This window comes from Nycticebus coucang, chromosome 22, assembly GCF_027406575.1.
Source record: "Nycticebus coucang isolate mNycCou1 chromosome 22, mNycCou1.pri, whole genome shotgun sequence".
Classification (NCBI taxonomy): Eukaryota; Metazoa; Chordata; class Mammalia; order Primates; family Lorisidae; genus Nycticebus; species Nycticebus coucang.
This window is the reverse complement of record NC_069801.1, coordinates 524,649-551,164: the sequence shown is the minus strand read 5'-3', so window position 1 is coordinate 551,164 and position 26,516 is coordinate 524,649. Positions and strand designations below refer to the sequence as shown.

The 26,516-nt window shown below is 53.5% G+C and overlaps 1 protein-coding gene across 7 annotated transcripts; it reads right to left on the bottom strand.

The window, feature by feature from the left end:
* Positions 1-147: 147 nt before the first annotated feature.
* Positions 148-25,045, bottom strand: LOC128574613 (ATPase family AAA domain-containing protein 3). 7 transcript variants are annotated; one of them, XM_053575400.1, is made up of 16 exons: positions 24,719-25,037; positions 19,760-19,836; positions 18,863-18,964; positions 18,029-18,088; positions 17,180-17,249; positions 14,980-15,145; positions 14,722-14,791; positions 13,472-13,627; positions 12,880-12,936; positions 12,555-12,680; positions 12,305-12,429; positions 11,006-11,057; positions 10,242-10,312; positions 9,126-9,293; positions 7,873-7,981; positions 148-674 (listed from the first exon to the last, which is right to left on the bottom strand). In XM_053575400.1, the coding sequence occupies exons 1-16, from the start codon at positions 24,921-24,923 to the stop codon at positions 525-527; spliced, it is 1,764 nt and encodes a 587-aa protein (XP_053431375.1). In that variant the 5' UTR covers positions 24,924-25,037; the 3' UTR covers positions 148-524. The 7 variants fall into 7 exon arrangements, 4 of the variants coding, with proteins under 4 accessions (XP_053431375.1, XP_053431379.1, XP_053431377.1 ...); XR_008376833.1 differs by having other exon boundaries at positions 532-692; positions 7,873-8,078; positions 24,719-25,044; XM_053575402.1 differs by having other exon boundaries at positions 532-692; positions 24,719-25,043.
* Between the last annotated feature and the right edge of the window lie 1,471 nt (positions 25,046-26,516).

The following is a 26,516-nucleotide window of genomic DNA, read 5'->3' as shown; positions in this document are numbered from 1 at the left end:
ACGCCTCACTGTGAAGCCCACCCCTCTGTGGTCAGTAAACTCTGCAGAAAGCTCCAGCCTCTGCCTCTTCTGTCACCTCTGACCCCAGAGGACTGTGGGGTTAGGGGCACAGACCTCAGCCCTGGCTGTCTGCAGGAGGCGCACACGTGGTGGAGCACTGTGTCAGAGATTTTATTCCATCCTGGCTCCAATCACAGGCATGCTGGTCAGCTACATGTAGCCTCAGACATCCCTGCTAGGAGAAGCTGGAGGCGTGGGGCCTCCTCTCCCTCAGTCTGATCCCCTGGGACCCACCCCTTCCCAGCTCTCTGTCCCCTCCTGTGGGTCACAGATGAATGCCCTACGCGCTCCCCAGAAGCCTGGGTGGAGACACCTCTGCCAAGTGTGCAAGTGTGTCCAGCAAGAAGCCGCCACTGGGAGCCCCAATCCGCTCAGAACATTCTCCGAGTTCTGGCTCCATCCTCTTCTGCAGAAGAGACTGGAGCTTTCGGCAGGGCAGGCGGCTGTCAGTTGCGCTGGCCAGCTCAGGGTGGCAGGCGCTGGCCACCCCCCGGCCTGAGTCCCCCAGTCTCCAGCCACTGCATCTTCTGCTGGTGCTGCTGCAGCGCGTCCTGCACACGGGCATCCATCATGGCCTCGGTGAGGACCCCATCCTCAGAGGCATAGGCCATGGCCTGTCATGGAGAGAGGGGCTGAGACAGCAAGGACCACACCTGGGCGTCCCATGGCATGGTACTGCACCTATGGACACCTCACACTAGGGAGCATGTTCCTGCATGGCCCAGTCCTGCCTTTTTACCCTGCCCAGTTTCTGATACAGCTAAGGGTCCTGTCACTCCAAGCCTGTGCAGGAGGCCCACAGACAAGGCCATACACATCTCCCCAGGTTGAGTTACACCCAAGAACCAGCAGGCCCCAAGCCACAGTCCTCCAGAATTCTAGAGGCAGCCACTGCCCAGGGGCCGCCCAATCTCAGGGCACGCAGCAGGGGCGCCAAGCTTTTTAACCAGGCCCTGGAACAGTCACTTCCAGCCACAGCTGCCCCTGCCCATTCTTGCCCTTCCTGGTTGACCAATTTGACCAAGTATCGCTCAGCAACCAGTAGGGGGGCCTTGAGTGGGTAAAGCTATGTCCCTCGGGCCCAGCAACTCCATCGGCTGGAGAGGCTCCCTCGGGCTGCCCCATCTCCATCTTGGTGCCTGGCTGTGGCACGTATGAGACACACAGCTCTGAGAGGCATTGGAGAAGGGGGGATCTCCGCAAGGTGGCGTGTTCAGGACGGCCCTAAGATGTTCAGAGGAAACACAGGATGGCCCCCAGGAAGGGGCCTTCCCTGTACCCAGTAGTGGCAGGAACCCGCCTCCCAAATACCCCCAAGCAGAGCCTTTAGGGGAGCAGCCCATCTGTAGATGCGCACACCCAGCTGGCAGGACCAGCACAGGGAACAAACACTGACACTAGAATCAGACCACACTGTAGGTACAGGGCTCAAGTGCTATCATTGTCCTTTTCGTCTTGACCTGACCCTAGAGAGGGCAAAGGGAAGAGCAGGAAGCTGTACTTGGTGCCTGGGGCCTCAGGAGGGGAGGTGGCCTGGGGTGTGTGGGCAGACAGTGAGCCCACCAAAGTGACAACTGTACGCCAGAGGGATCAACAAGGACACATGATATCTGCAGCAGGCTGGGGCGCAGGCTCTTGTGCTAACCTCATAACTCTCTGTGAAGCTATATTATTTAAAACTGAAAATGTTTAAAGGCAAGTCCAGACTGGATGGCTTCACAAGTGAATTCATCAAACACTTCAAGAAGAATGAACACTACTCTTTCTCAAACCCTTCCAAAAAATTAAACAGGAAATACCTCCCTTCTCATTCTGTAAGGCCAGCATCACCCTGATAAAGAAGCCAGAGAAAGACAATACAAGAAAGGAAATCATAGGCCAAGAGCCCTGGTAAGTGTGCTGCACAATCCTCAGCTGAATGCCAGCAAGCAGTTCCAGCAGCACATCAGGATTACACACCATGAGCGAATAGGATTTACTTCTAGAATGCAAGGATGGTTTAACATAAGAAAATTAATCATGGCTCGGCACCTGTAGCACAGTGGTTACAGTGCCAGCCACATACACCAAGGGTGGCGGGTTCAAACCCAGCCCAGGCCAGCTGAATGACAACGACAACTGCAACAAAAAAATAGCCGGGTTTTGTGGCAGGAGCCTATAGTCCCAGCTACTCAGGAGGCTGAGACAAGAGAATCGCCTAAGCCCAGGAGTTAGAGGTTGCTGTGAGCTGTGATGCCACAACACTCTACCAAGGGCAATAAAGTTAGACTCTGTCTCTACAAGAAAAAAAAAAAAAATCACAATGAAGGTTTCTGGGAAAATAAAAAAACCTATTCTAAAATTCATATAAAATCTTAAGGGATTACAAATAGCTAAAAAATAAATTAATAAAATAATAATAATAATAATCTAGGGCGGCGCCTGTGGCTCAAGGAGTAGGGCGCCGGTCCCATACGCTGGAGGTGGCGGGTTCAAACCCAGCCCCGGCCAAAAACCACAAAAAAAAAAAAAAAAAAAAAAAGAATAATAATCTTGAGAACATACACTTCTCAAGTTCAAAATCGCAATGCTACAGTCATCAGAATAACGTGGCTCTGGTGGCGCCTGTGGCTCAGTGAGTAGGGCGCCGGCCCCATATACCGAGGGTCGCAGGTTCAAACCCAGCCCCGGGTTTTTTGGAGATAGAGTCTTACTTTGTAGCCCTCAGTAGAGGGATGTAGTGTCACAGCTCACAGCAACCTCAAACTCTTGGGCTCAAGCGATTCTATTGCCTCAGCCTCCCAAGTAGCTGGAACTACAGGCACCTGCCACAACACTCGGCTTTTTTTTTTTTTTTTTTGTAGAGACAGAGTCTCACTTTATGGCCCTCGGTAGAGTGCCATGGCATCACACAGCTCACAGCAACCTCCAACTCCTGGGCTTAAGTGAGTCTCTTGCCTTAGCCTCCCGAGTAGCTGGGACTACAGGCGCCGGCCACAACACCAGGCTATTTTTTTTTTTTTTTTGGTTGCAGTTCAGCCGGGGTCGGGTTTGAACCCGCCACCCTTGGTATATGGGGCCGGCACCTTACCAACTGAGCCACAGTCGCCGCCCATCACACTCAGCTATTTTTAGGGATGAGGTCTCGCTCTGGCTCAGGCTGGTCTCAAACCTGTGAACTCATGCAATAAACCCACTTCAGCCTCCCAAGTGTTAGTATTACAGGTGTGAGCCACCATGCCCGGCCAAAAAAGACAGTCTTTTCAACAGATGTTGCTGAACCTGTAACTCAAAATGAATCAAAGACCTAAATGTAAGAAAACCATAAAACTCGGGTGGCACCTGTGGCTCAAAAGGGTAGGGCGCCAGCCCCATATGCCAGAGGTGGTGGGTTCAAACCCAGCCCCGGCCAAAAAAAAAAAAAAAGAAAAGAAAACCATAAAACTCTTAGAAAAAAACACTTTACAATATTGGATTTGGCAACAATTTCTTGGATATAACACCAAAATCACAAGCTATGAAACATCACTGAAAGACATCAGAAAATGGAAATACGGGCAGCACCTGTGGCTCAGTCAGTGAGGCGCCGGCCCCATATACCAAGGGTGGCGGGTTCAAACCCAGCCCCGGCCAAACTGCAACCAAAAAATAGCTGGGCGTTGTGGCCGGCGCCTGTAGTCCCAGCTACTCGGGAGGCTGAGGCAAGAGAATCGCTTAAGCCCAGGAGTTGGAGGCTGCTGTGAGCTGTGTGAGGCCACGGCACTCTACCGAGGGCCATAAAGTGAGACTCTGTCTCTAAAAAAAATAAATAAATAAGAAAATGGAAATACATTCATGTAACTGAAGAAAAAAATAGATAAATCAAACTTCATCAAAATTAAAAAGTTTTGTGCATCAAGGGATACTATCAACTGAGTAAACGGAAGAAAACATTTGTAAATTACATTACTGACAAAGAGTCAATAATCAGAATGTATCAACAACTCCAACAATTCAACAATGAAAACACAAAAACCTGGCTCGGTGCCTGTAGCTCAAGCTGCTAAGGTGCAAGCCACATACACCAGAACCAGCAGGTTCAAATCCAGCCCAGGCCTGCCAAACAACAATGACAACTACAACCAAAAAATAGTCAGGCATTATGGTGGGCGCCTGTAGTCCCAGCTACTTGGGAGGCTGAGGCAAGAGAATCACTTAAGCCCAGGACTTGGAGGTTGCTGTGATGCCACAGCACCAGAGCGACAGCTTGAGGCTCTATCTCAAAAAAAAAAAAAAAAAAGAAAAGAAAAGACAAAAACCTGATTCAAAAATGAGCAAATGACTTGAACTGATATTGCTCCAAAAAGCACACACAAGGCTTGATGCCTGTGGCAGAGGCAGGAGAATCGCTTCAGCCCAGGAGTTGGAGGTTGCTATGAGCTGTGATGCCACCGTACTCTACTTTTTTGAGATAGCTTGATGCTGTCTCAAAAAAAAAAACACCCAATGGCTAATATGCACACGCAAAGCAGCACAGCATCACTAATCACCAGGGAAATGCAGATCAGAGGCTCAGGACGCACCTCACACCCACTGAGGTGGCTACCATCAAACATACAGGAAGATCTGTTGGCAAGGATGAGCATATAGAGATGGGAGCCTGTGTGCACTGTCAGCAGAACACAAAGTGGTTCAGTCACTGTGGAGAGCAGTTTGGTGGCTCCTCAAAAAGCTAAACACAGTGGCTTGGCGCCTGTGGCTCAAGCAGCTGAGGCACCAGCCACATACACCTGAGCTGGCGGGTTCGAATCTAGCCTGGGCCCGCCAAACAACAATGATGGCTGCAACCAAAAAATAGCCAGGTGTTGTGGCAGGTGCCTGTAGTCTCAGCTACTTGGGAGGTAGAGGCAGGAGAATCGCTTGAGCCCAGGAGTTGGAGGTTGCTGTGAGCTGTGATGCCACTGTACTCTAGCCAGTGTGACAGCTTGAGGCTCTGTCTCAAAAATAAATACATACATACATAAATAAATAAAAGCTAAACACAGAATCAGCATGTGGTCCAGCAACTCCACTTCTTTTTTTTTTTTTTAGAGACAGAGTCCCACTTTATTGCCATTGGTAGAGTGCTGTGGCATCACAGCTCACAGCAACCTCCAACTCCTGAGCTTAGGCGATTCTCTTGCCTCAGCCATCCGAGTAGCTGGGACTACAGGCACCCACCACAGTGCCCAGGTATTTTTTTGTTGTTGTTGCAGTTTGGCCGGGGCTGGGTTTGAACCCGCCACCCTCAATATATGGGGTCAGCGCCCTACTCACTGAGCCACAGGCGCTGCCCAGCAGCAACTCCACTTCTGGGCACACAACCCTAAGAACTAAAATCCAGGGCTCAGACAGACATTTGCACACATAAGCTCATAGTATGCACAACAGCCAGAGGGTAGACAGAGCACAAATATCTACCAAGTGACAAACGAACACAGTGTAGTCATGCATGTACCGGGGTGCTATTCAGCCTCACCAAGAAGGAAGATCTGAGACACTTCAGCACAGGTGAATCACACTGTGCCCACGGACACACTGTCAATGCCCCAGTACAGGTCCCGGAGCAGTGGGCTCCACAGAGGGCGCCTGGCAGCCAGGGTGGGGAGTCCCGGTTTCACAGATGCGGTTTCTTTCCTTTTCTTTCTTTTGTTAGAGCCAGAGTCTCATTTTATCGCCCTCGGTGGAGTGCCGTGGCATCACAGCTCACAGCAACCTCCAACTCCCAGGCTTAGCTGATTCTTTTGCCTCAGCCTCCCAAGTAGCTGGGATACAGGTGCCCACCACAACACCCAGCTATTTTTTTGTTGCAGTTTGGCTGGGGCCAGGTTAGAACCCACCACCCTTTGTATATGGGGCCAGCACCCTACCCACTGAGCCACAGGCGCAGCCCTGGATGCAGTTTCTAAGACGATGAAAAAGTTCTGGATATAATGGTGGTGACAGTTTCAAAATAATGTGAATGTGCACTTACAGATAATTAAAACAGTAATCTTGGCCAGGCACAGTGTCACGCTTGTAATCCCAGCACTCTGAGAGGCCAAGGTGGGTGGACTGCCCTGAGCTCACAAGTTTAAGACCAACCTGAGCAAGCGCAAGATCCCGTCTCTAAAAATAGCCTAGTGTTGTAGCAGGTGCCTGTAGTCCCAGCTACTCGGGAGGCTGAAGCAAGAGAATCACTTGAGCCTAAGAGTTGGAGGCTGCTGTGAGCTGTGATGCCAAAGCACTCTACCAAGGGTGACAAAGTGAGACTATCTCAAAACAAACAAACAAAAAAACGGTAAACTTCATGGAGGAAAAAAAAACAGGCAGCAAATCTGCACACGTGACTGCCTTGAGTATGGACTCACAGGCTCGAGGGAGCACACCAGTCAGCTGGCCTGGGGGATACAGAGTGGGGGTCCATGCAGGGACCAGCACTCGAGGCTGTATGCACAGTTCCTCGGAGACAGTAGAGCACATCAGCAACAAGACGCACAGTGGAACAGACCCCAGGGGCAGTGTGCTGGGGGCTCTGCCTTTCACTTGCCAGATCTGTGGCATCCGGCCCTCATCCTCCAGGCACTGGAAAAGCCAGTCACCCATCCCAGCCAAAGACACATGGAGAGGGGCATATGCAAAGGCACAACCTGGGGACAGACTTGCCATCAGTATCCTCCCCAAACTCAGGTGCAGAAGCCCTGGTCATGGAGGGGCTGGGAACTAAGGGTTTGTTCCCTGAGGGCCAGGCCCTAGCATCCAGGGCAATGCTCCTTCCCTCTCCCTATCTCTCTGCTATGTGAGGACACGAGGACAGGGGAGACCAGTCCTGTGGCCTCCCACACCCAGGGTCTGACTGCGCAGGCACCCTGAGCTCAAACTCTAGGCTCCAGAACCAAGACAAATTTTGACTGTGGAAGCCCCAGCTGTGGAGTGACAGCTCCAGTGGGCTCTGCCCCTGTCAGGCAACCTCTGCCTGCCTGCTGGCTATAGAAACAAACCTGGGTCCTCCATAAAGCATGGCAAACAGCCCCGCTGCCTCACAAGGACATGTCTGCACCAAGGGCTTCTGTGTCCAGCTTGTGCTAACCATGCTGACCCTGGGAACCTGGGCTTCAAAGCAGCTACCTACATACTCCAGGAGCTCTGAAATCACAGCAGCCAGGGGGCCACTCGGCCTGCAGGCCTGTGTGGGCCACCACACCCTCCCCTATACCTGATTTTTTCTCTTCAACAACCTCCAAGGGCTGAGGTTTTCTGGATAGCTCCAGCCTGCTAGCACTCTGGGGGTACCAGCTGGGCAGAGGAGAAAGCAGGTGCCAGGGACACACAGCGGCCTTCTTGCCCATGTGCCTTGAACCACACTAAGGAGGGCCAAGCCTGCACTCCCAGACCAGGAGAGACAATGCCCTGACTTATCCCTCAATTCACGCAGGGCATGCGCCTACAAAGCGGGAACACCTGAGGGCACTCACACTGGCTAGGTGCCTGCCAAGCACCTGTGACCTCAGGGCTGAGGGCAGAGCCGTCACAAAGACAGCAGCCCCTGTGCTCCCCACCTGCCTGCAGAGCTTCTGGCACCAATAAGGACAGAGCCCAGTAGTTTACCTGTGACATTCCCACAGGATTGCAAGGGCCTACCTCTCCAGAAAGCCCAGCTTGACATGGACCAGGATAGATAGGATGTGAACCCAAACCTGACACCCTGGCCTTCCCTCTCGGGGACAGCGCAGTGAACCACATGATACAGGGCAGCAAGTTGGAGCAGAGGAGGCTGTCAGGGTCTCCCCATTAGTCAGGCGTGGGCCAGGACACGGAGCCCACACCCTGACTCACCTGCCAGGCCACAGCGAGCTGGGCGATCTCCCGGCCCGACATGCCCTCAGTCAGCTGCGCAATCTCGGAGCATTTCCTCCCGTAGTCAAATTGGGCCAACTTCAAGCGCCTGCAGGAGGAGTTCCCAGTGGGGCCTGGGCTGAGGGCAGAGGCTGCGAGGGCACCCGCGTGGTGCAGGGGCAGGAAGACAGGCACCAGACGCCCTCCTGCGAGGGGTTGGGGGGCACTTCACCTGGACGGCCATATCCTGCCCGATGCCCTGCCCCTCCTTCCTGGCACACTGGGTACCCCACCACCACCCCTGAGGACGGGCGGCTAGTCAATGGGAGCTCAGCAGGAGCCAGGGCCAGCCACCCCCCCCCAGTCCCTGCCCCAACAGCACAGCCCCTGGCTCCACCCCCAGCCCATGGCACCTCTGACCTAGCAGAGAACACCTGTCCCCATTGTGAGGCACAGCCCTGGCTTCCCGCAATGAAGTCTGAATAAAGGCCAAGGAGGCACCTCATGAACAGGTCACAGGAACCAGGTCAAGGTGCCAGGGCTGTGGCCAGACTGCAACTAGATATTGGGACCATGGCAGCTGGGGCCACCAGGAGTCGGGCAAGAAGAAAGGAGGCCCCGAGCACAGGGGTCACAGGGAGCACAAGCAGCAGCAGGGGCAGGGAGGTGAGCCACATCCTAAAGGCAATGGCTTTTGTCATGGCTGGTCATGTGAGATTTGGCTCAGGCACACAGGACTCACAGTACGGTGGGACCGGGTCCCCTGGAGAGGGTTAAAAATAGAGCAGCCTGTCTTGCCCATCTGGGCTTGAAGGGGCGGGGCTCCTTCTTCCCCCACTACCACCTCACATCAGTTCTGGGAGTCTGAGGACTCAAGGTGTGTTTGGCAAGAGCCGTATCCCACACCAAACAGCTCCAGTGGCCCTCAGGGCAGCACCCAAACCTGACACAAGAGCAGCCACTGTAGGCCATCACTGCCCCATGTCCAGGCCTGGGTGTGGATAGTTAAGGGACGTCAGATAACAGAGCAAGTCTGTGTGTGACAGGCTGTTGATCCAAACCCCAGCTGCAGACAGGGACAGGCCACTCTCAGGTGAAAACAGGAGGGTGGTGGGCTCCGGAGTGGGGTTATCTCTGTGGGGGTGAGGGGGCAGAGGGGACAGCAAAGAGCACTTGTGCTCACAGCACCTGGTAAACCACCAGAGAGTGATGGTGCCTGGAGATAAAGAGGAAGGGGGGGCCGTGACACTTACTGCTGTCCTTCTGTGGCCGGCTTAAGAACATACTTGTCAAAATACATTCTCACCAGCCGCTCCCGCTCGGCCCGCCCCGGCAGGCTGAAGCCAACCATCTCATCGATGCGGTCATTGACGGCCCAGTCGAACTGCTCAGGCTGATTGCTGGCCAGGACCAGCATGAACCTGTAGTAACAAGGATGGCCACTGAGGTGCTACCACCCAGTACAGCCCCCAGGAAACCTTCTACCCAGTAACCCAGAAACCCCAGGAAGATTTGGCCACCTGCCCTTCTCATCCACTCTGCCCTTCCCCTCTGTCTGCCTCATCTGTGTGGTCTGAACCCTTGGCTGCCTGAGGGTCTGTTCTTCCCCCAATTTTACTTTTCCCCACTGAGGCCAGCTGGATGGAGCAGCATGAACGGGAATACCACCTGGCCCTCACTGTGTGACAGTAGGGAAGGGGACCCAGTGCCTAGGGCAGAGGCGTGACCACATGGGGAGCCACGTTCATAGAGCCTGGGGCTCAGCTGAGCAGAGGTAACCACTTGGCTTAGCAGGGACCTAACCTTGCCTCTCTGAGGAGAGCCTGAGTCAGGGCCTACCCAAAAGTAACTGCAGGTGGCAGCCGCAGCCACAGCCAGTAAGAGGGACGAGTCTGAGGAGACAGCCACTTGCTGACCAACAGGCTGACCAGTGGGCCATGGTCCTCCCTGTGGAGTGGGCTGCAGACTGGACAGGCCCAGCCTATACAAGGAATTGAGATGAGGGAACTTGGGAAAGCCCATCCCTCCTGGCCTCAGGGGACAGTCCTGACAACCCACTTCTGGAGGTAACTCCAGGATGCTTCGAAAAGGACTGCAACCTGCCAGCATTGGGTCAAGACCAGGCACCTTGTGCTCCACTCGACACACAGGACACCCCAGGGCATCAAAGCCTCCATAGAGCCTCTCACCCCAGGTACTGGGAGGGGAACTGGGGTGAGAGGCTCACCCACCCCCACTCCATGTAGGCAAGTGCATGGCTGAAGCCAAGGAGGAGGAGGGAAAGAACGAGAGAACCCAGAATGGACACCCAGGCTCCATATGAGAACCAGGGGCTGTGGGCCTGGTGCTACCCAGCAGGCTGCCCTTACTTGTTGCTGTGCTGGCCGGTCCTGTGCAGAAATGCATTCAAGGTTGCTCTGAGGTCCTCACTTATCTTTTCCTACAGAAAGAAAGTTGTGGCATAGGTCACAATGCAGCAGCCTGAGTTGCAGTGTCTTGGACACCCCAAGTCAGAAAGTCTCCAGAAGGCTGCAGCTGAAGGGCAGAGCCTCCCTCCTACTAGAGCACAAGGAGCTCTCCCTGTTCTAAACCCAAAACCCTGATCTTAACTTGAGGCCTTCAGGAAATGCCACAGACATGAGGTCAGTTTTCCACCAAAACTTGCAAGAGGGAGGCGCCTATGGCTCAGTGAGTAGGGTGCCAGCCCCATATACTGAGGGTGGCAGGTTTGAACCCAGCCCCGGCCAAACTGCAACAAAAAATACCCGGGTATTGTGGCGGGCGCCTGTAATCCCAGCTACTCAGGAGGCTGAGGCAAGAGAATCGCCTAAGTACAGGAGCTGGAGGTTGCTGTGAGCTATGACGCCACGCACTCTACTGAGGGCGATAAAGTGAGACTCTTGTCTCTTAAAAAAAATAACAATGGGTGGCGCCTGTGGCTCAAGGGGGTGGGGGCCTGGCCCCATATGCCGGAGGTGGCAGGTTCAGACCCAGCCCTGGTCAAAAAAAAAAAAAAACTGTAAAAAAAAAAATAATAACAATAAGCTTGCAAGAATGAGCAGCTGAAGGGTGAGCAGGCCAGCCCTGGCCTGCAGTACAACCGCCTAGCCCCTCACGCACAGACAACACTCACCGTTGCTCGCCTCCTAAGGAAGGCATCTGCTTCATCCACGAAGAGCAGGAGGCTGTGAATGAAAGGGTGGCCCAGTAGGGACAACATGTGAAGGCCAGGAGCAGACGTCAGGAACACAATGCACTGAGCAGACACCAGGGAGCATCCTGCCCACAGTGTGCAGGCTCTGCCCCACCTGAAGCTCTAATATGCCCATCAAACAGTAACCAAATCTCATTGCATCAAGACTCCAGACCAAATTCTGCCCTTAGTACTTCCAGTAGGCTGAGGTCTAGTGCAGGAAGTGCCCCTACCCAACAGGTTCTGCTCAGATCCTCTTGGGACAGGGAGGTGCAGGCCAGAAGCTGCTCACAGCCAACGTCCAAGGGAAGGGGTCTTCTAACGTGAGAAGCTTCTACAGCTGGGCTAGGAGGGCTTTGCTTCAAGGATCAGTGTGATACCTTATTTGCGGGGAACATCACGTCTCCAACTAGCTTCTTTTTTTTTTTGAGACCGAGTCTCACTTACTCACCCCCAGTAGAGTGTCATGGAGTCACAGCTCACAACAACCTCAAGCTCTTCGTCACAAATGATCCTCTTGCCTCAGCTTCCCAAGTAGCTGGGAATATAGGCACCCACCACCATGCCTGGCTATTTTTTAGAGATGGGATCTCACTCTTGCTCTGGCTAGTCTAGCACTCCTGAGCTCAAGCAATACACCTGCCTCCGCCTCCCAGAGTGCTGGGATTACAGGCATGAGCCACCATGGCTGGCCCTCTCCAACTAACTTTCAAAAGAAAGTGTACATGAGCGGCGCCTGTGGCTTAGTGGGTAGGGCACAGGCCCCATGTATCGAGGGTGGTGGGTTCAAACCCGGTCCCAGCCAAATTGCAACAAAAAAAATAGCTGGGCGTTGTGGCAGGCGCCTGTGGTTCCAGCCTGTGATGCCACAGCACTATACCGAGAGAGATAAAGTGAGACTGTCTCTACAAAAAAAAAAAAAAAAAAAAAAATAGAAAGTGTGCACACATGCCTGCCTATGAACACACACCTGGGCTGGGGTCCCAAGGCTGCCGAAGCCCTACCCTATCTGTATTACCCACCTCCCTTCCAGTCCTAAATTTAACATCCCATTGGCAGCATCTTCACAGTAACAGCCCCGTGACCACTGGAGCTCCACACTCTATGTGACAGGCCACAAAGTACAAACACTGGACCCAACCCTCTGTGGACAGGGATATGGGAAAACAGGGTCCCCAAAAGCCAGTCAGACCCTGTCCCCAGCAGGCAGCATGGTGTGTGCATTAGCAGACATCTTACCCTCGCCGGCTGGTGCTGGCCCAGTCAAAGACCTTGTGCATGGCAGTCACACCATCCCGCCCCATGGGGGCCACATCCCCACCCGTCATGATGGCGTAGTCCATGCCCGAATGTAGAGCGAGTTTCTGGGAAGGAGGGGGTGGGGGAGATGAGAGCCTGTCTTCCACCCAACACCCAGCCCTCTTCCCAACAACGAGCCCTGCCCCAGGGACTGCCTCTGGGCTGGCCTAGCACACAGCTAGGTGCTCACCTTGGCGAACAACGTTTTGCCAGTCCCAGGGGGCCCATACATCAAGACGTTCCTGTACAGGCTCTTGTTCTTCTTGGTGTTTCTTGTCGCTATCGCAATGTCGCGCACTCGCGCCTCCAGGCTGGGCTGTGAGAAAGAAGGAAACAGGGGCTGGGGGACACCCTCCTACGGATGGGGAGTTCACTCCAACTTGAGGGCTGGGAAGATGACAAACTGTACTTGAGAAGCCAAAACCTCCTGGGCAACAGCATGAGGGCCCCGATAAGACACAGCACAGCCTGGACCCAACATCCCTTCCCTGAGCACTGGCCACATTTAGACTTACGCTGAGGACGACACCTTCCAGTGCATCTTGGGGCCTGCTAAGGAGCCGTTGGCTGACCTATGGAGGGGACACCATTGGGTCAGCTGCAGTGGCCACAGCACAGCACCACCCCCAGTGGGAGCAGCTGGGCAGGGCCATGAAAAAACAGGGAAGCTGTGAACACAGGGCCAGGATCCCGATCCTGGGACTCCGGACGTTCCCCTGGCTGGGGGGTTTGGGTGATTTATGGTTCTCTGTGGATTTTTATTTTCCCAATAGTCCATGCTGAGATCAGCAGAGACCTGCCACAGTCGTGTGGGACAGGCATGCAGGGAAGGCACCAACCCCAGTGCTGCGGGGCTCTTCAGGAGGCTGCAGGGACTGTAATACTTCTGGCAGCTTCCAGGATAGAATGACAGCATGTGAAAGACCCAGGATTTGTAAAGTGCCACAAAGTGCACCCAGGGTCCCATCGATCCAGGCAGAGGAGGCTGACATAGACAGCGAGGGTGTCCCTAACACCAGCACAGATGGACCCCTAGGAGGGAGTAGCACTTGGGCAAAATGCAAGGATGGAGATGCTGCGTCATGAGGGATGCACCAGGCACCTTACCTGGATGGGGTGCCTTAGCGCCTCCAGCACTGTGATGCGAGACGTCTCCCTGACCAGCGATGGCTTCCCCAGCCGGGCCTCAAGGTACCGGCCGGTGACTGCCGTGGCATTCTTGGCAGAATAGACCCCAACAGCTAGCAACGTCAGCCCAGCCACCTGGAGTGGAGACAGATGACACACCTCACCACCCCACTTCCTCCTGCAGCCCAGGGACAGAGGTCATATGGTGGCCCCAACTGGGCCCCAACTCTCCACAGTAAAGCTTGGTTATAGATGATAAACAGGATCACTAAAAGGCTCATCACAAGGCCCATTCTCTGCCACTGCAACGAAAGGCACTTAGGCCCCAGGGGTAAACGAGTGCACCCTGAGGGCCACACCCTCTGCTGCTTATGCCCAGTAAACAAGGCCAACCCAAACCCACCAATTCCTTCTAAAAACTAATTGGTCACAGGCAGGCACAGTGGCTCACGCCTATGGTCCCAGCTGCTCAGGAGGCTGGGGCAGGAATATGCTGGAGCCCCAGAGTCAGAGGCTGCAGTGAGCTGTGACTGTGCCACTGCTCTCCAGTCTGGGTGACAGAGTCCCTTCTTGCTGACAGCGTCTGTGGTAACCTCAGTGGACACCCAGAGCTGTGCTTGCAGGGCTCTCAGCAGGAAGCTGCAGTGCCACATTGCCAAGAACCGGACCTTGCTGCACAGCGAGCACCCACTGTACACAGGGCATCCACCATGTGCACACAGTGAGGTGAGGGAACCCGGCTGTGGGTGACGTGGAGCCTGCCACAGCAGATGGGAGGCTAAGCCATGACCAGCTCCCTGAGCCCAAACCAGCCACCTGCACTAGAGGCTGGGCTGCACCCACACTGTGGAAACTGCCCTGTATCACTCTCCAAAAAATGAGAACTTCCAAGGAAAACAAAAGTGAAGCCCTAGCACCTCCCCACATCTTCCCTGCAGCCTTGCGAGACTGACTGCTCAGGCCAGCACTCAGCTGGTCTGAATGCCCCAAATATACTGCCCCGTTACAGCCACGTACATTTTCTCCTCCCAGATTGAAGAGAGGTAGAAGAGGAGGAAGGAAGGGCCCCAGCCCACAGACCAAGAAGGGGCTCACTCCACTCCATGTATCAATGTCTGGTGTACCAAGAGAGGGCCCGGTACCTGGCACAGGCATCAGAGGCAGACCAGGGCCCTGGAGGTTCTCACAGACCACCTACGGCCGCCCACCTGCTGGGGAAATGTGATTACCGTGGCCATCACTCTGTCCCAGTCTGTCACAAAGGCACGAAATCCTTCTCCAAACAGGGTTCCAGCTGTCCTGCAAGAGAAAACAGCCATATAACCAGGGTCAAGTGGGAGAACCTGACAAAGCTCCTAACTCTGTGAGGTCCCTCCAAAGGCTGGTGCCCAGAAGAACCTGCCAGGACAGAGGTAGGAGCTCAAGCTGCCCGGACACCAAACAGCTGGAAAACACTCAAGAGGCCTAAGCCTTAGCCATGCACTCACCTGATAGATTCCAGAATGGTCTGCCGCTGCTCAGCTGCCTTCAGACGGATCTGCTCTCGGATAATGTCTGCATTCTCCCGCTCAGCCTTGGCCCGTGCTCTAGCCTCAGCCTCCACACGCAGCATCTCATTCTTGTGCCGAAGCTCCATCTCATGTTCCACAGTGGCTGCCCCAGAAAAAGGCAGGAGGGCGGCTCAGGCACAGCACACTTGCTGTCAGCTCATGCTGCAGGTGCCCAGAGCTGACTTTGGCAAGGGAATGCCCAGTGTCCCAGGGAGCACCCTTGGGGCCAGCCCTGCAGCAGACTGAGGAGCCTCAAGACCAGATAACGTCTCTCAAGCCCTGTTTAAAGAACCAAAATAGAGCCCAGCACAGGGGCTCACACCTGTAATCCCATCACTCTTAGAAGCTAAGATGGGTGGATTGCTTGAGCCCAGGAGTTTGAGACCAGCCTGAGCAAAAGTGAGACCTATAGCTGGGCGTTGTGGGAGGCGCCTGTAGTCCAGCTACTTGAGAGGTTGAGACAAGAGAATCGCTTAAGCCCTAGAGTTAGAGGTTGTTGGGAGGCGCCTGTGGATCAGTGAGTAGGGCACTGGTCCCATATACCGAGGGTGGTGGGTTCAAACCCGGCCCTAGCCAAACTGCAACCAAAAAAGAGTTAGAGATTGCTGTGAGCTACGACGCCACAGAACTCCACCAAGGGCAACACAGTAAGACTGTCTCAAAAAAAAAAAAAAAAAGTTTGACCCAGTCTATAACTAAAAATAGAAAAAACTAACCAGGCGTTGTAGTGGGTACCTATAGTCCAAGCCACTTGGAGGCTGAGGCAAGAGGATCTCTTGAGCCCAGGGCAGTCTAGACCCAGGACAACAGAGCAAGATGGTCCCAAAGAATAAAAAAAGAGTCAAAATAGGCCAGGTGCGATGGCTCAGGCCTGTAATCCTAGCACTCTAGGAGGCCATAGCAGGTGGATCGCCTGAGCTCACAGGTTCAAGACCAGCCAGAGAAAGACCCTGTCTTTAAAAAAAATAGCAGGGGCAGCACCTGTGGCTCAAAGGAGTAGGGCGCCGGACCCATATACCGGAGGTGGTGGGTTCAAACCCAGATCCGGCCAAAAACTGCAAAAATAAATAAATAAAAAATAGCTGTTGGGCAGTGCTTGTGGCTCAAAGGAGTAGGGCACTGGCCCCATATACCGGAGGTGGCAGGTTCAAACCCAGCCCCAGCCAAAAACTGAAAAAATAAATAAATAAATAAATAAATAAAAATTAAAAAAATAGCTGGGTGTTGTGGCAGGCGCCTATAGTCCCAGGTACTTGGGAGGCTGAGGCAAGAGGACAGCTTGAGCCCAAGAGTTTGAGGTTGCTGTGAGCTATGACGCCATATCACTCTACCCAAGGCTACAACTTGAGACTCTGTCTCCAAAAAAAGAGAGTCAAAATAGAAGACAAAACATCACAAAGAAACTGACTCACATTGAAACACAACTATCAAAACATCAGGAAGGCAGGGACATGCATACATGCCCATCTATCAGGACATTGGAAACAAACACCTGAGTCCCCCCCACACACTGCAACGAGGGGCCAGAATGTCTGCTTCAAGTGCGCCCAACAAATGTGATGAGAGGCTCGGTGCCTGTAGCTCAGCGGCTAGGGTGCCAGCCACACACACAATGACAACTACACTCAAAAACAACAATGACAACTACACTCAAAAAATAGCCGGACATTCTGGCGGGCGCCTGTAGTCCCAGCTACTTGGGAGGCTGAGGCAAGAGAATCGCTTAAGCCCAAGAGTTAGAGGTTGCTGTGAACTGTGATGCCACGGCATTCTACCAAGGGTGACATAGAAAAAAAAAAAAGTGATGAGACACTACCACTCCTGATTTCCACTGGGAGATGCACAGGCATATACATGGGTACATATGCACATACACATGGCCAACATTGTGCCTGTGCTCATCACTAAAGCTCCAGCACAGGGCAGTAAAATATGGGACTCCCTCCTCCCAGTGAACCAGCCCAGACCTCCCTGTGCACACCCTGGAGTTGCCCAGCCTGAGGACAAAGGTCTGTGTGAGAGGAGCCTCTAAATACAAAGACTAGGCTCCCACACGCGGCCCTCACGAAGCACACCACTTTGCCACATCTTAGGGGCTTAAAGGGCCCAAAGCAGCAAGCCCCAGGTGACAGCTCACCTCGCCGCATAGCCTCCTGCTTCTGCACAGACTCCTCTTGCTTTCGTAAATTGTCCTCATTGAGAAGTTGCTGAGAAGAAACCAGAGAAAAAGAGAAGAGCTTTCAAAGTCAGAAAAACAATCAACACTAGTCTAAGAGATTCTGGTCGCTCCTAGCTTGGGAAGCCTCTGTCCACCTCTGAGGGCTTTGATATTCCTGGTTACCTGGGGGGCCTGCAGACTCTGCAGGCACGGGATGCACACAGTCACAGGGGCTAGGGCAGAAGCAGCCTCCATGGTGGCTTCAACACCACGGTTACTACGTGACAGATTCCCAGCTATCACTGCTCTGACTCACAGCTGTCCTTACACATGACATGACCTCCCCAGTCACATCCAGGTACCCCAGAAAGAAAGTTCTTGCCTGGTGAGAACCTTCCTCTACTATGGAGGCCATGTGAGGACTCGTAAGTTCACTGGTTTGTACATGGGTGTCCCTGGTGGGTGCCCTGTGTCTTTGGATATGCATCTAAACGTGTCTGTGTGGGGCCCCTCTGGACCAGTACTCACTGTTGATAACAACCCACGTGGGCTCGGTGCCCACAGCTCAGTGGGAAGGGTGCCGGCCACAAACATGGGGGCTGGCGGGTTCAAATCTGGCCTGGGCCTGCTAAACAACAATGATAACTCCAACAAAAAAAAAGACAGATGTGTGACGCCACAGCACTCTGAGGGCGACATAGTGAGACTATCTCAAAAAAATAAATAAATAAAAGTAGCAACCCACATGTTCTAGCCCACTGACCAGTCCCAGAGGCTGCCCGTGCTATCGGGCAGGGAAATGGCCAGCCAGGAGGTGCACCAACTTACCTGCTGCTTGAGCTGGTCCTCATATCGCTGCCGGGCCAGCTTGTCCTGGTACTGGGCCCTCTAGGGAAGGAGAGTGGCTAGATGTGCCTGAGGTGGACAGACTGGGCACTGGGCCCAGTTGAGCTGCCTACCTCCCCATCCAGTCAGCACTGAAAGGGGCTGGGGGACTCATAGGTTTCTGATTTCAACACTGTTTTTTGTTTTGAGACAGAGTCTCACTATGTCACCCTCAGTAGAGTGCCATGGCATCACAGCTCACAGCAACCTCCAACTCTTAGGCTTAAGAGATTCTCTTGTCTCAGCCTCCCAAGTAGCTGGGACTACAGGCGCCCGCCACAATACCCGGCTATTTTTTTTATGGCAGTTGTCCTTGTTGTTTTAGCTGGCCTGGGCTGGGTTCAAACCCACCAGCCTCAGTATATGCAGAAGGCACCATAACCACTGTGCTAAGGGCCCTGAGCCTCAACATTGTTTTTTAAGCAGCAAAGAAAGCAAGAAAAGCTTCATCTTTCTCTGCTGTATACCTTTGTTCTGTAAAATTTGGATCCTTTCAAAAGAATTCTTTCTTTCTGGATCAGAAACGCCAGAAGTTCCCTAAGGCTCCAGGTTCCCCAGCCCTAGAAGGGTATCATAAAAGTTGACACCCTCTAGAGTAGTGGTTCTCAACCTGTGGGTTGCGACCCACAGGAACTGTACTAAAGGGCTGCGGTACTAGGAAGGTTGAGAACCACTGCTCTCAAGCCTCACTCAGCCCAAAATGGAGACCCCCAGATGCTCCAGCTGCCTATCCTGGTCACCCCAGACCTCCATGAGCCAGCAACCACAAGTGCTCACAGCCTGGTGCTGCCGGGTCTCCTCACTCAGGGTCTTCCTCCTCTCCTCAGCCTGTACGCGGATCTGCTCATTCTTCAGCTGCTCCACAGCAGCCTCATACTCCTGCAGAACACACCACCCGGCACCTCAGCTGGGCTGCACTGCAGTAGTCAGCTGGGCTGTACTGGCTCCCAGGCAGTGGCATCCCACACTTCACACAGCCTGCTCTAGGCAGCAGGCCTGACAGGGTGGGAGTGCATCCAGGCAGAGAGGAACCCCACGAAGAGCCCAAGAAGGGGCCCCCGGGAGATCAGACAGAGGCAGACAGGCAGTCTCCTAGGCACTGCTACTGCCTTCCCAGAGGCTATCTCGAGTGGCTTCTGTCACATCCTTTCTTTTCTTTTCTTTTTTTTTAGACAGAGTCTCACTGTTGCCCTGGGTAGAGTGGTATAGTATCATAACTCACAGCAACCTCCTGAGCTCAAGTGATCCTCATGACTCAGCCTCCCAGACAGCTGGGACTATTGGCACCTGCCACAACACCCAGCTAGTTTTTCTATTTTTCAGAAGAGATGAGTCTCATTCTTGCTTGGGCTTGTTTCAAACTCCTGAGCTCAGGCAATCCACCTGCCTAGGCCTCCCAAGAGTGCTGGGATTACAGGCGTAAGCTACTGTGCATGGCCCCTCACTTTTGACTATGCTTCATGGTAGCCAAGGGCTGAAGGTACTTGTTCTGTGCTCACCACACACTCCAGTGATAGGAGTCTTGTGGGGTGCAAAGAAGATGTCTTATCCTCCAGAAGACCAGCCAAGGGGCCTTGCTGCAAACAAGGAGTCAGGCTACACAGCCAGCACCTCCTTCTGTGGGATGAGGACCCCTGTTTCGCCCTCCCCAGCCAGTATCAGGTCACAACTCACTTTGAGCTTAGACTGCTGCTCTAGCTGCAGTGTCTGCTCCTGCATCTGCGCAAGACTCAGCGCCTCCTTGGCATGGCCTGCAAGGCGAGCAGGAGAGAGGCCATTAAGATACCAGCCAGGCATGCGTTCACACCCCAGCCCAACTCACCCATCCACGCTCATTCCTGGCCAGCCCATACTCAAACCCCCCTCCCTAAAAAGGCTGCTGCCCTATCTCTAACAAAGAGCCTGGCATATTTTGCAGCCTTACCTCCCCCAGAGACGATCCTGGAAAGCTACACAGAAAGGTCATTCCACACCCCCCAAGGGCAGGAAACAGGGCCATCACAGCAGTCCCTTCCCAATTAAACCCAATTATATTTTTCTCAAGCTTCCAACACCCAATGTCACTGACTTGCTGTGAAGTCGACTGAGGCAGTGAGAGTTGAATCAAGCATGAGCTATGCACTGCCACAGCTACACACACACTGTATCTTCCAGGTGCATTTTGCTTGTAAGGCGACTGATACAGGTCAATATTTGAGTGTTCTGGAAGAAAACTAGGCACTCTACTAGTTGAAGACCCAGCATCAGGTTTCAAAATTTTCTGTGATGACAAATTTCCCATTCACTACAGTTTACTATAAAAACCTAACACACAAAGAAACTCCTCCCTACCCCCCAATTCTCCTGCTTTGGCTCTTTGTTCACTTGTCTCTTCCCACTACAGCGCCTCACTGTTTGAAGCTTTCAGAGTAAACTGCAGACCTCAGGACATGTCACCCCCAATTGCAGCAACAATTTACCACCTAGAGCTCAATACTTGTTCACAGTTTGTTTTTTTTTTTCTTTTTTTGTTTGACAAAGTCTCGCTCTGTTGCCTGGGCTGCAATGCAGTGGTGTCAGCACAGCTCAAACTCCTGGGCTCAAGGGATCCTCCTGCCTCAGCATCCTGAGTAGCTGGGACTACAGGCACAACACCCGGATAGTTTTACTGCTTTTAGTAGTGACAGGGTCTCTCTCTTGCTCAGATTGGTCTCAAACTCCTAGGCCCAAGCAATCCTCTCACCTTGGCCTCTCAGAGTGCTAGGATTAGAGGTGTGAGCCACCATGCCCAGCTGTCTTTTCTCCTTTCTTTTCTTTTTTTTTGTAGAGACAGAGTCTCACTGTACCGCCCTCGGGTAGAGTGCCGTGGCATCACACGGCTCACAGCAACCTCTAACTCTTGGGCTTACACGATTCTCTTGCCTCAGCCTCCCGAGCAGCTGGGACTACAGGCGCCCGCCATAACGCCCGGCTATTTTTCTGTTGCAGTTTGGCCGGGGCTGGGTCTGAACCTGCCACCCTCGGCATATGGGGCCGGCGCCCTACTCACTGAGCCACAGGCGCCGCCCCTTATCTCCTTTTTTGATGGTAAAATGACACGACCTGAGCTCATCACAGATGCACTTAACGTGCTTGTGAGGCAGATGTAGCAGGGCACTCTGGCATTGCGTTGCCTGCTGGGGCACATGTTTTGTATGAACTCAGGCAACAGGCATCAGCACCAAAGTCTGACAAGGACCTTAGGAGTCAACCTTTTTTTTTTTTTTTTGTAGAGACAGAGTCTCACTGTACCACCCTCGGTAGAGTGCCGTGGCGTCACACGGCTCACAGCAACCTCTAACTCTCGGGCTTAGAGCGATTTTCTTGCCTCAGCCTCTCGAGTAGCTGGGACTACAGGCGACCACCACAACGCCCGGCTACTTTTTTGTTGTTGTTGTTGCAGTTTGGCCGGGGCTGGGTTTGAACCCGCCACCCTCGGCATATGGGGCTGGCGCCCTACTCACTGAGCCACAGGAGCCGCCAGGTGTCAACCTTTGAGGCCCACATGCTGTCTGGGTCTCTTGGGACCAGAAGCAGAGCACAGAGACAGATGTCTCTACAGGGAGGCAGCTAAAGGCACCAGCCTCATCCTGTCCAACTGGTAAAGGCTGAACAGACCCTGAAGGCCTCTCTAGTACCTTGCATCCTGCCTAGGAAGGGGCAAGGGTGTCCCAGAGCAGCCCACAGAAGCATGGGAGTCACAGTCCAGCACTGCCACCCTACTCACTTGTGATGTGACCTTCAGGAAGCCTAAGGTCTGAGGCAATTTCCTGCCTGAACATGGACCACATACAGCCCCACAGCAAGTGTCTTGGGAGAACGGACTGAGGAAGAGCACAGGACACACCCACGCAACTCCTGAAAACACAAGCTCTGACGTTCATAGAAGCAAGAACTCAATAATAATGAAATTATTACCCTGTGCTACCAAATAGATCCCAGCATAAAACAGAATTGAGATGTGCCTCGAGGGATAGCAGAGGGTTGGGGGTCTTCTCCAATGGGCTGCCTAATGGGCTACCAGGCACATGGGCAGGAGGCATCCTGGGAAAAGGCTTTGGGGATAGGAAGGACAGCAAACCACAGAGAAACACTGTAACCAGCCACCAGTGAGGCCAGGAAAGATGGCAGGAATGAAAAAGAATCTATACCTGCTACAGAACCCACAGAAAATGAAGCCAGGCCTCCAGACACAGCACCTGGGGTCTGCAGGAGATCCTGCTTGGCCAGTAAATGACAGCTCAGCTTTGGAGAATAAAGGTAAGAGACCCAGGTGGAGAATGTTCCAGAGCAGGAACTCTGGGGTGGCCAGGGCATTTCTGAGGCACAAGTAGACAGGACGGAGAGGGTCCCCAGCTGTTCCCCTCAGACTCACTAAGATTGCTTACACAAGCTCGTGTAACTACATGGGGGTAGGGGGCAAGATTGAGCTTCTAATAGAATAACGTTAAAATTCTAGGTGTGATTGTTGGGCAATCTTTCAGAAGCTCGGACAGAAAGGTGTCCCCCAGCTAAGCCTGTAACAAGAAGTTAGGTCACCTGACAAAGCCTGCTACCAGCTCGGCACCTGTAGTTCAGCGGCTAGGGCACCAGCCACATACACCAGGGCTGGTGGGTTTGAACCTGGCCCGGGCCTGCTAAACAACAACAACTACAACAAAAAGATAGCCAGGCGTTGTAGCAGGCACCTGTAGTCCCAGCTACTTGGGAGGCTGAGGCAAGAGAATTGCTTAAGGCCCAGAGTTTGAGGTTGCTGTGAGCTGCGATGCCATAGCACCCTATCGAGGGCGACATAATGAGACCCTGTATCAAAAAAAAAAAAAAAAAAAAGCCTGCTACCATCTTAAGTACCTTGAAGCCTTGAAGCCTTGATTCTCATCCTAACCTAAACATGAAAATCATCTAGCAAGGCCAGCACGGTGGCTCATGCCTGTAATTCTAACACTCCGAGGAAAGAGGACTGCTTGAGCTCAGGAGTTCAAGACTAACCTAAGCAAAAGCGAGACCTCATCTCTAATAGAAAAACTGAGGCAAGAGGATCGCTTGTGCCCAAGAGTTGCTGTGAGTTATGATGCCACAGCAGTATACCCAGGGCAACAACTTGAGACTTTACCTTAAAAAAAAAAAAAAAAAAAAATTCAGAGACCAGTCTGAGCTAGAGCAAGACCCCATCCCTAAAAATAGGTGGGCATTGTGGTGGGTGCCAGTAGTCCCAGCTACTTGGGAGGCTGAGGCAAGAGGATCAATTGAGCCCAACAGTTTGAGGTTGCTATGAGCTATGATGCCACAACACTCTACCATGGGTGAGAAAATAAGACCCTGTCTCAAAAAACAAAACAAAAAAAATCTCACAAACACCGGGGGGCAGAGAGAATCCAGTTAGAGCTAATAATATGTAGGCCTGGGCACAAATCTGAATGTTTTGAATGTCCCTCAGGGGATCTGAGACTCAGCCAGGCCCAGAGACCAGTGCCCAGGGCATTCTTGTGGGCCCTAGGGAAGGGGAAGCGAGTCCTTCCCTAAAGTGCCAGGCCCTCTCCCTTTTATTTTATTGAGACAGAGTCTTACTTTGTCACCCTTGGTAGAGTTCTATAGCTCACAGCAACCTCTAACTACTGGGTTCAAGCCATTCTCTTGCCTCAGTCTCCCAAGTAGCTGGGACTACAGACACCCGTCACAATGCCTGGTTATTTTTTGTTTGTTTGTTTTTGTTTAGTAGGCCCAGGCTGGGTTTGAACCCATCAGCCCCAGAGCATGTGGCCAACGCCCTAACCACTGAGCTACAGAGTTCCCAGTTCCCTGTCCCTTCTTAAAGCAGAAAACTCTGCTTATTGTTACTTCATCCCAAGGCTTCCCTACAGGATCATCTTTGGAAAAAAGAAGTCCCCGCAAAGGTGAGAACCATATTTTCTCAGTACCTTACATATTCTAAGGTCCTGAGCACTTTAATCACAACTGACACAAATCCTTAAACCCTCAGAAGAAATGAAGGTTGGGGAAAGAGACCTGAGCCCAGAAAGCCACAGTCACAGACACCATGAGGACTCTCTGTCAGGGAAGTCACCAGACTAGTCAGCACTGTCCCGCCTGTGGTTTTACAAACCCTCGCCTAAGGGAACATTTTCCAACATTAAGTGCAAATCTGCTATATTCTCGTTAAAACTGACGACTCTCAAATATGCTTCTGCCATCAAGAGGAAAATTGCTGGCGACCACCAAATAAACGGATCTACCCTTCCAGCCACGCCTTGGCCTATCCTGTCCCACGTGGAGGCAGCAAGAAAGGAAGGATGCCGCACTGGACAGTAAGTGGAGACCAGGGTCCGGCCCGAGCGCCTGACCCTGCAGCCTCTGGAAGTAACCTCCACACTGGTTTCCTCACCTGAAGTGTCGTGACAGCTAGGAATGTGCAAAGGGGTGACAAAATCTGAACCTCCTGGCACGCAAGTCGGCTTTGGACAAGTGTACTCCTGGAGGCCAGTCTCTTTGACAGAGAAGTGGGGCTGCCCTCAGCCGCTTAATCGCTCAACTGCCCCTCGAGTGCCTGGCAAACCCGGTGCTCCAGCTCCTAGGGGCCCTGTGCCCTGGGCGGCTACCCAGCCCCGCCACACTCACGCGAGTGCTCCAGCTCGCGCGCCGCCTTAGCCGCGCGCTCCAGTCCAGTCGGGTCGAAGTTGCTCCATTTGTCCTTGGGCGCCGGCCGGTCTCCCAAGCCGCGGTCTCCGCCACCCTCTGCCCCGGACTGAGCGGGCGGCAAGGGCAGCAGCGGCCCCGTGCCTTCGCCCTTGGGGCCCTTGTTGATGCCGAAAAGCCACGACATGACCCTAAGTGCTGCGCGCCGCTGGAGACACCCGGACCCCGACTCGAACGCAACTCGTGCACTTCTTGGAGTAGCCTCCACGCGCCACCAGCGGTCACTGCGCAGGCGCAACCTTTACCCTGCCTCCTGGGCGACAGCCGGCTGAAGGGCCACGCAACACGCAGCCCTCGGATTGGTCCCGAGTACCATCGCCGCGAATGCCCGGCGGGGCGGGGTGAGACGACTGTTACGGGAGATCAGCAGGGCCAAACTTGCCGCGTGCGTATACGCGCGCCCTGAGTGCGTCAGTTCCGCTCCCCAGGGCGTCTGTCCCCGGGTGTCGTGACGCCCGCTGAGCGCCGGCTCGCGGCGGGAAGTGGGTGCAGAGAGAACTCGCCTGGGCGCCGCCGCGGAGAGTCTGGGGCGAACATGAGGGCTCGGAGACCCCAGGAGCCTCCCTGGAGGCTCACTGGGTCTCTGAGCCGGGCGCCCGGTGCGACGGTAGGAAGGGTAGCAGGCCAGGTATCTGCAATCGTGTTCTTTGGAGACGGGCTGGAAGACCGGCGCTCGCAAACTACCCCTTTAGTGTCGCCGCAAACCACCGCATTCCGTGGCTGCGTGACCCATTGACCCATAGACTGGTGGCCGAAAGCCCCAACCCAGAGGCTCGGAAAAGCGGGGCAGCACGCACGGGGCCCAACAGATGAGCCCGTTAGGGCCAAGGGGCCGGCCCTCTGCAGGCCTCTGGTCGCTGACCGATGAGAGCTCCACCTTGGTGCCCACTAGCCTGGGTCACGGGCAGGGCCAGGAGAGACCGCACAGAGCAAGAGGGCAGGGGCGCAGGGCCAGGTTGAAAGGCCTGGAGCAGGTAACAGTCCGGAACCCACAGCGTCCAGACTGGGCGAGGTCAGCTCTTGGTTCCAGTCTTGCATTTGCCCCTTGGATCTATCCTAAGCAGCTGTGAACTGGTTGAGTTCACAGATTTATATGGAGTGGCTTTTCCCACTAGGTTGAAAACAATTTTGGGCAGCGCCTGTGGCTCAGTGGGTAGGGCACCAGCCCCACATACCGAGGGTGGTGGGTTCGAACCCAGCCCCGGCCAGCTAGAACAGCAGTGGCAACTGCAACAAAATATAGCCAGGCGTTGTGGCAGGCACCTATACTCCCAGATACTCGGGAGGCTGAGGCAAGAGAATCGCCTAAGCCCAGGTGTTGGAGGTTGCTGTGAGCTGTGATGAACTATAGAACTCTACCAAGGGTGATAAATGAGACTCTTCTCTAAAAAAAAAAAAAAAAAGAAAACAATTTTAAGTATCAATAAAAATAGGTAAAAGTTTGAAACTCTTAGGTAATTCCATGATTTTTTTTTCTCCCTAGATAAAAGAAAAACCAAATGCCTGCCAGCAATGGCCAGATGCCCCTTGTGGCTAAAATCAAGTTTTTTGTTTTTTTTTTGTAGAGACAGAGTCTCACTTTATGGCCCTCGGTAGAGTGCCGTGGCCTCACACAGCTCACAGCAACCTCCAACTCCTGGGCTTAAGCAATTCTCTTGCCTCAGCCTCCCGAGCAGCTGGGACTACAGGCACCCGCCACAACGCCCAGCTATTTTTTTTT